At 33.2% G+C, this 9,969-nt stretch overlaps 1 protein-coding gene across 2 annotated transcripts; it reads left to right on the top strand.

The window, feature by feature from the left end:
* Positions 1-4,771: 4,771 nt before the first annotated feature.
* foxl2a (forkhead box L2a) lies at positions 4,772-8,856 on the top strand. Of its 2 annotated transcripts, none has more exons than XM_087283288.1 (2): positions 4,772-4,849; positions 7,239-8,856. In XM_087283288.1, the coding sequence occupies exon 2, from the start codon at positions 7,252-7,254 to the stop codon at positions 8,170-8,172; it is 921 nt and encodes a 306-aa protein (XP_087139414.1). In that variant the 5' UTR covers positions 4,772-4,849; positions 7,239-7,251; the 3' UTR covers positions 8,173-8,856.
* The last annotated feature ends 1,113 nt before the right edge of the window (positions 8,857-9,969 follow it).

Raw genomic sequence — 9,969 nt, forward strand, 5'->3', positions numbered from 1 at the left:
TTTTTGTGCACTAAGCTAAAATTTTTTTTTAACTGAACGTTGTATCAGTTCATGAAATAAGGTTATTTAAACTTAAACAGCTCTATAAAACTTCCATACTTTTTTACGGAAAAATCCTGGCAACCACAGCTGCTGGTATTTTTCTGTAAATTTTACGAATTTTTTTAAGTGTATGATCCTGAAGATCTGAGTGATCTGTTAGGTTTGTATTCAGTGAGCATATTTAAAATGTATTGAGGTCCTAGGCCATTTAGTGATTTATAGACAAGTAATAATACTTTAAAATATATTCTGAATGTGACTGGGAGCCAGTGTAAGGACCTGAGGACAGGTATGATGTGCTCTGATTTTCTGGTTCTGGTCAGAATCCTGGCCGCAGCGTTCTGGATGAGCTGCAACTCTCTGACTGTGTTTTTGGGAAAGCTTGTGAGGAGGCCGTTGCCTCACTTATTTTCTAAACGGCCACTAACCTCACTTATTCCAAAGTCTATGCTATGAACTATAGTTTTATTTTTTTTTTTTTCTAAATAAACAATCCATTACATATTTTAGAAAATTACATTGCTGGTTACAACATCATCAAAATCCTCTGTAACTCACTATCTAGCCAACACCCTAACTAACACCCTAAAACTGACAAAACACATGTATGTATGTATGTATGTATGTATGTATGTATGTATGTATGTATGTACAGTGTATGTATTTATGTATGTATGTATGTACTTAAGTACATGTGTTTTTGTGTTACTTTTTAAAATAAAAAACTCAAGACAATTTTTTTTTAAAGTTTAAATATTTGTAAGTATTAAAAAAATTATTTCCATGTGAAGATCCAGTATCTTAACCCACTAACACAGTTTACTTTAAAAAGCTTGGTTTACAGTGGTAAAGGAACTTCATTAGGAAAAAAACTAATTCAAATCTTGAATTGGGTGGCCTATGACCCAGATTTTAAACCTGGAACAATGAATAATAGATTTAAACAATGGGTATATTTAGGAATCTCTTCATTTTGTACAATTATAAAAGATGGCAGAATGTAATGCTTCTAAACTTAAAAAGATAAGTTTGGTCATCTAAACCAAGATCTATTTAGATACTTACAGTTGCGGGACTATAATATAAAAGAAATACAGGAAGAGGACTGGAACCTCCAGCTTGTTCAGATTTTCATTCAGACATACAAGAAAAGTATCACTAAAACAATTTCTAAATTATATAGAGAAATAAGTAATTCTAGAGGACACTAAACAGACTATATAAGATTAAAATGGAAAAGTAGGCGTTTTTCTGAATCAAGACCAATGGGTTAAAATATGTGCTGTCCCACACACCTCAACAAGCTCAAGAATCTGGCATGAGTTTTATTGGGAAAAAATTAATTCGATTTTTTATTACACCAAAAATTTAATAATTACAATCGGGGACTACTTATCCTTGTTGGAGGAACTGTTGGGTAAAAGAGGCACACCATGCGCATATATTCTAGCAGTGCTCAAGAATGAACAGTTTTTGGAAAACTGTACACTCCGCCATCAAGGATATTTATTGAAGATACTTTTGGCAACAAGAAAAAAAGCTATAACCCGGAAATGGTAAAAAGAAGACCCACCAACTAAAGATTAATGGTTCAAAACTATAGCAGAAGTTGAGAAAATGGAAAAAATGACACATGCACTTCGATTTATTATATCTTATTTTATATTTATTTTGATGAAGTTAATTTAAAAAAAAAAAAAATATATATATATATATATATATATATATATATATATATATATATTTGATATATTTGATTTGATATATTTGATTTAAGAGAGAATATATATATATATATATATATATATATATATATATATATATATATATATATATATATATATATTTGATATATTTGATTTGATATATTTGATTTAAGAGAGAATATATATATATATATATATATATATATATATATATATATATATATATATATATATATATATATATATATTATATATTGTGTTTATGCATAAATGTATATTTATGTATAAATGTATTACTATTTTTTATTTGTTTGTTTTGTTTCCACTGGTTATATGTTCCTAAAAATTCTAAAAAACCAAGTAAAAAAATTTTAAGTATTAAAACTATTATTCAATTTATTTTGTTATACTAAAATAGCGCTTCTACTAAGCATTGCTCTGGCCATAATACCTTAACATCCATGCTTTCTGCATCCAAATCTTAAGACAAGTGTTGTAGAACCTCCAAATGGAACCTCTTCTTAAAATCCCCAACCAGCCTAAATAATCTTCAGTGTATTTTATGTAACAGTCTTTGGAATGCCGTAGGTACCAATGACCATCACTGTAAAACATATTAAAAGATTCTCAACTGGTCAAAGAAAGATAGAAAAAAAGGTGACTTTTTTCATTTTGAGAGTTTAGAAAGATCTAGAGAGACATAATGATTGAGGCATGTAGTGACTGAAAGAAGAGCGGTGCTGATAGAAGTCCGAGGCAGGTTCTAAATCCTTTTCCCTGTGGATTTGAAGACGTCCTGTTTTACTTTTCCTTTCCTGCAGGAAGCTACTACACACTGTGGAAAGACCTTACACACATACACACACATTATTTCAATCACATGTGCAAATAAATAAGAACACTTACAACCAGTCCAGGTGCATCTCAAGTTTTTTAGTGCTCTGAACTTTTAAAGTTTGTGAGTAGATTAACACCTACTACAACCATTTCATACACCTATATGTGTGTCAAGGTCTAAAATGAGACAATTTTAGCATTTAGCTACATTAATGATTAAGAGGGAAAATTAATGCATGATGAGTGTAAAAGAGATGAGGTGATAAAAAGTAAAAAGTCAAACAGCTGTGTGGCGCAGTTGCCATGTCATGGCTGCATTAACGTCTCTTGTTGTCGTGGAGACATGATGCGATAAGATCTCCCATGATTCTGAGCCACCCACATGTAGTTATGCCTTTTGTACTGTGGCTGCATCAAGAACGTTCTCTGGTTGCTGGGCAACAGGGCATGGGGGTAAAGACCATCCCATCATACAAAGGCCTTGTTCACCTGAAGTAAACCTGCACATTTTCAATCAAGTTTGAGGATTTAAACATGGCAGCTGTGGAAGTTGTTGTTTTCTCATTGTGAATGAATTTTTAAATAGCTTTGTGTGTTAACTACCAACAGATAATAAATTTGAACTGTTTCTAATCATGAAGAGTAAAAAATACAGCTATTAAACACTAAATACATAGCAATATGACACCTTGGTATAAACGTTGGTATAAGTACCACTACTACTGCTACAATATTTCTAATTTTATTATTAACTGTACATAAATATACTTAGTAATTATTATTTGATTTTTTGGCTTGATTTTATTTAAATAGTGATATATATATATATATATATATATATATATATATATATATATATATATATATATATATATATATATATATATATATATATATATGTGTGTGTGTGTGTGTGTGTGTGTGTGTGTGTGTGTGTGTGTGTGTGTGTGTGTCTATTGCTGATGTCAACCTGCCACAGTAAGAGCAGAAGAACATCCCTCCCTCTTAATCCCCTTTTCCGATACTCCATTTTCATCTCCACATGCACATTTGCCTCTCACTGTTTGCTTCTCCGAAGGAAATTATCTATATGTAGGAACAAATACATTTTAGTCATTCTTGCTACTTTTTGGTATGAACGCACATCTTTACATTTGTTTTTCTGGATTATTTAATTATTTATAATTTCTATATATTATATCTATAGTGGGCAATAAAATAACCAATCCAAAAAACAAACAAACGTAAAGATGTGTTTAAATTAAAAACCAGCATTCTTTCTTTCTCTCTCTCTCTAAATATGTATATTTAATATCAATTTGCAAATCTATACCTATATAGGCTGATGTAGCCTATATTAAATATATTTGTAACTTACTTGTAATAAAGAGATCTTAAAATCAAAAAGTCTCTCTCTCTCTCTCTTTCTCTCTCTCTCTCTCTCTCAGAAAGATCATCATGTTTCACATTAGTCCCGCTGTACACGCTTCAATAGTTTTGTCATTTGGACAATTGCCTATATTTGATAAAATACATTTTAGTTAGCATTTGCATTATTTCTGGGGTAGTTAGCCTATACTACGAAATAATTGTGATAATAACTCTATGTAAATAATGATACATTTTTTATCATCAATTGTATGCTTTTAATTAGAATCGATTATAATATTCGAAACAATTTGTTCGAAAATTCACTGGATGATCAGCTAAATCTGAGTTAATATTGTAACACAATGCCATAAACATTGTTTATCTCTGCGTACTGGTCTGACTATTCTTTCGAAGTTTAATATCCCTACAATACAAAAACTATCTCACTAATATAGTAAAACCTGGTGAATGGCGACAAACGAGTCGGACCTCTAAAAGGCGTTTACACAATTTTTTCCCTCTTCAAATATAGTTTCACAGATAGCTATGTGATGGTTATGTTAAAAGACAATACAAGATAAAACAGTCTATGAGATGCCCTAAATAAATACAGTAAATAAAAGCCTATAGCTAAATGTGAGGGTCTGCGCGCATGACACCAACCCCGATTTTAGAAGCTGCGGAGATCAGTAATCTTTTATAATACAGTTACTAATGCACGCATTATAAACGAACGCCTATCTTTCCCCTCTCTCCTCCCTCTTCCTTCCTTGCTTCTAGACGGTCTATATTATTTTTCTCACTGAGCCTGTGACAAACGATGGATGTTGTTCACACCTGAAAGAGCATTTAAATTCCACTCTTTGACTCGTGGTGGGGGCTTAACAAACCTGGTGAGTTTTACAACTAAGATCTGATATAGCCTGGGTAAATTAATAAAACTAATAGGCTAAAAGCTCACTAAATTGAAAGTGATTTCTTAATTGATTTAAGAGAGAATATATATATATATATATATATATATATATATATATATATATATATATATATATATATATATATATATATATGTTCTCTTAAAACAATCTATATTTCTTATTATATATTTCTATTAAGAATAGAATAATTAAGAATAATTATACAAATAATTTTAGCTTAATAACCACTTAAGCTAAAATTAATATTGCCGTTTAAATGTCATGAAAAGTATTTTTATTCAGTTGATTTGTTCTATTTATTCAGCAAGCTGAACTTTCTGAAACTTATTGTTCAACTTGACCCATTATGGACGAAAATACAGCTTAACTATTTTAATTCGTTCATTTGAAAACATGCTTGTACTGAACTGTACTGCAACTTAGGCCTAATATTTCCCAACGGTTTCTCATTAATTTTTCTAAGAGGATAAACAGAAGATAAATGCTTAGCCTTAATTAATGAGTAAGCCTTTATTAATCTTGGAGTGAACAAGAGCATATTTGATCAGAATTAAGAGTTGTGTTTTGGCTTTACGTTGAATTTGTGACAACTATCAGTCGAATGTCTAAGCTCAAAACTAAATGCTTAAATATATTATAAAACTTAATTTCAATTCTACACATTTTATGTACCGACACTGTTGTGACATGTAAAGCGTCTTTTTCTGTAATTTGCCGTTTTATACACATCACAGTGAATTCTAAATGCTTGCAAACCAAATTCATTCATGTGTATTTTATTCTACTTCAATAATTTAGGAGTAACAATGTTACTGAGTTTAATCAAGCCAGCATGTGATTACTTCAGAGCGTCCGTAAAGGAGCTGTCAGGTCCAACGGTGCTGAAAAAGTGTCTCCGTGTAAACCTAAATGAGATAAATAGGCTAAATGATGCAAAACTTAAAATTGCTTTTATTATTATTATTATTAGGCTAACAGTAATAGTAAATAATAATAATAATAATAATAATAATAATAATAATAATGATAATTATTATTATGCAATTATTTAATAGATAGCGACAAAAGCTGGCTTAAGACAATATTCTAAATGTTGCTATTCTACACGAATCTTTATCAGTTCTAAGTAAATACAGGTCACCTAAAAGTAAGGTAAACCACATTTCTGTAGCCTATTTTAGGCAAGCTAGCGGGAATTAATAAAACACTTACTGCCAATAACCTGTGAAATAACAGCTTAATAAAAAAAAAGATAGCCTACGCAGACATCTACTATGCATTTGCACTTTAGTAAACTGTAGGCCTATTTAAATTTGTGTTTTTATGATTGTTTAGCCTAATGGTCAAGAGTAAAAACAACATTTTTGAAATTTTCAAAAATGAATTAGAGTTATAAATAGCCATCTATCACTTAAGCCCCTTATAGGCTATGCACAAACTGCTTTTAAAGCGTTTTTTTACCTTCGCAAATCCGGTTTTTATGAAATAGAAAGGAGCAGAAATATCCGTCAAATTGAATGGGTTATGTAAATATACATCTTACACCATAGGCTATACAATGACTTATGATTTTATTAATTTAACTGTAGACCTTTGCATGCATGACTCGGGTAGGTCTAGCCTAGTGGAAAAGTTTATTGTACAATTTAGTAAATTAAAATGATCTGAGCGATCAGTCACATTGTCTTAAATAATAGCCTAATTATCTTTAAATAAAACATTACCGTCAAAGTAATATTGCAAACAATAATTAGGATAATAGACCCTAGGCTATTCTTATATTCGTGTTTGTATTTGAATGCTTTATGAGCTATTATTTGCAATAAAAAATATGCTCATTAAAGGCAATGTCTGGCTACACATTTAAAATGGTTTGACTTCAACAGACTTCTGCACCTGCTTTACGAACTAATTATGTCTTCTAAACTGTGTCGGTTTCCAGTTGTTAGTTCAATTGTTGTGATGAGAGACATAGTTTATGAATTTATGAAGCGAAATAGATTAGTCGCTTTCCAGGCATACGAATCAGGAAGATTTATGTCGTACTGCATCAAATATGTGTGAATGTGAGGGAGTGGGAGGAAGAGAAGGCGGGATTAGAAAAACCGAACCACAATTTGCCCTCCTTCTCCAGGGGTATCTAGTTAAGAAACTCTGAAGAGCAGCAGCTTGCAAAACCTTTAACGCTGATATTAAGCTCCACAAATAGGTCTAACCTACAAAAAACACTGGGAAGGTAAAGAAAATATCTGTACATGACTCCAAACGGACGATTTTACTGCCATCGAAATAACATTGGTTTGCAAAACTTGAATTTTTATTAAGTGATTTTGTTTTGGTATAGGTTTGCGTGCGCAATGATGGCCACCTACCCAGGCCACGAGGATAACGGCATGATACTCATGGACACAACCTCGAGTTCAGCGGAGAAAGACCGAACAAAAGACGAAGCTCCTCCAGAGAAGGGACCGGACAAATCCGACCCGACCCAGAAACCACCGTACTCATACGTGGCGTTAATCGCGATGGCAATCCGCGAGAGCTCGGAGAAGCGTCTTACGCTGTCCGGTATATACCAGTACATCATCAGTAAGTTTCCATTCTACGAGAAGAACAAGAAGGGATGGCAGAACAGCATCCGACACAACCTGTCACTCAACGAGTGCTTCATCAAGGTGCCTCGGGAGGGCGGCGGTGAGCGAAAGGGCAACTACTGGACCCTGGATCCTGCATGCGAGGATATGTTTGAAAAGGGCAACTACCGGCGAAGACGACGAATGAAAAGACCGTTCAGGCCTCCACCGACCCATTTCCAGCCAGGCAAATCTCTCTTTGGCGGTGAAGGGTACGGTTACCTCTCCCCGCCCAAATACCTACAGTCTGGTTTTATCAATAACTCATGGTCTCCTGCACCCATGTCATATACCTCCTGTCAGGTGAGCAGTGGGAGTGTGAGTCCCGTTAATATGAAAGGCTTATCCGCACCATCGTCGTACAATCCATACTCGCGCGTGCAAAGTATAGGTCTTCCCAGCATGGTAAACTCTTACAACGGCATAAGCCATCATCATCACCACCACCACACGCATCCTCATGCGCTCCCGCACGCCCAGCAACTCAGTCCCGCCACGGCTGCAGCACCTCCGGTGACCACTGGTAACGGAACAGGACTGCAGTTCGCTTGCTCGCGCCAGCCTGCAGAACTTTCAATGATGCACTGCTCATATTGGGATCACGAGAGCAAACACTCTGCACTACACGCGCGGATTGATATATAGTTCGGGCATCTCGAGATCAATGACACATCAACATATTCACTGAAAGACAGTAAAAAAAAACAAACCAACAAATAAATAAGACGAGTCCAGCCATTTCAAAAAACAAAGACACAAATATGCGACATCTAGGAAGACTGATAATAAGGACGGACCGTTTACTGGAGCTAAATTATGGAAGCACGGGCATTGATGGCAAAATGATGTTTTCTTTCACGGGAGACGTGGACATTTATTTTCTGAATAGATATAAATTGTTCAACCGCATCGCTAAGCCAAGTAGCCAGCAGACTGAAGTTATCATCGTCATGGAATAATTACAAATCCTGCTTAGCCTACCTGAAACCGTTCGCAACATTTTGTCAGTGACTCTGGAGTGAATAATTGGGCCCTGAACTCCTTTACCAGTTATTCTTTTTAATTCCATTTGCTTTTGTTACTGGATACAGTGCATCTCAAGATAAACTGAAGCTCTGTGGAAATGTGTTTGTGAGCAACACACATGCCCCTTGTTGCCGTGATTAGGGTCTCAAAAAGGTCAGGACACGTGACTTCCAGTTGAACAATTGTGTATGTACTTTGTAAAAAAAAATCATGTCTGACACATTGGGGTTGCGTTTAACTAGCACTTTTCAATATTTTTAATAAATCTAATTTTTATTCTTTAATAAACTCTTTATCAGCTTGTCACTGTTTTGGATCTTATTTTGGATATTTATTACGTATGTAATAAGCAAATTTACGCCTGCAGATAAGAAACAATTGCTTGAGACAAATCATTTAGCTCAATGTCACGCAAGTCCAAAAGGATAAAATGTTTATTGTGTTTATGCGGAGTAAAACTATTATGGTAGTTCCGCTTGTGGCAGCTATCAAACAATGTTCAAGCTATTTAATTCAAGCTACATTTGTCGCATTTATTCTAAAACACATTACATTTAGCCTACGTGCTAGAATACAACTGCTGTAAAACTTTTCAGTAGGCGTCTAAAAAACTTCGTATTTTTATATGAGAAGCGACTATACAATCCAACAGATAGCCTAATTAATTTTAAATAAAGTGTTTCAGTTAAATAAAGTGCATGTTTTTGCACGATTTAATTGTAGGTTACGCAAGCCCAATTAAACAAACCCTGAAACAACCTATTTTGATGTCTTTAATACAAATACATTTGTTTCTTTATATATTTCATAGACCAATGATGATGAATAAATATACAACATGAATGTGCAAATAAAGTTTAGACCTGTTTCAATAAATAATTTTTACAATGAATTTACAAATGCTGTAGCATTTGGAACTCAAAAGTGTATGTTAATGTCTTAATGTTGTTGTTTATGTTAATGTTAATGATAACTTTCTTCTTGCGCGTAGGCCACCACAAGACAGGAAAGTCTGAGCGCTCCTGACGCGTCATATCTACATTTTTATTTTATCATTATTATTATTATTTTGTAAAATATGCTCACACAAAAGGTTTGCTCACGGTTTTAAAACTTACGGTTGAATCAAACAATGTTTTAGCTACATTTTAGTGCATTTGTTAAATTAATATATGACAGCCGTTATTTTATCTTAATTTACATATAGGCTAGCTACTACTTCTCTACTACCGATAGTAACATAAATAGGCCTAATAATAACAACAATAGACTTAAAATAAAGACAATAATAATAATAATAATAATAATAATAATAAACTAATAATAATAATAATAGTAATAATAAAAATAACAGACTCATAATAGCCTAATAACAATAACAGCAAAAAATAGGCCTAATAGGAATTAAAAAGGACG

Source organism: Danio rerio, chromosome 15, assembly GCF_052040795.2.
Source record: "Danio rerio strain M-AB ecotype USA chromosome 15, GRCz13ab, whole genome shotgun sequence".
NCBI lineage: Eukaryota > Metazoa > Chordata > Actinopteri > Cypriniformes > Danionidae > Danio > Danio rerio.

Coding starts and splice junctions, on each gene's coding strand:
- foxl2a (XM_087283288.1), top strand. CDS start 7,252: ATGATGGCCACCTACCCAGGCCACGAGGATAACGGCATGATACTCATG.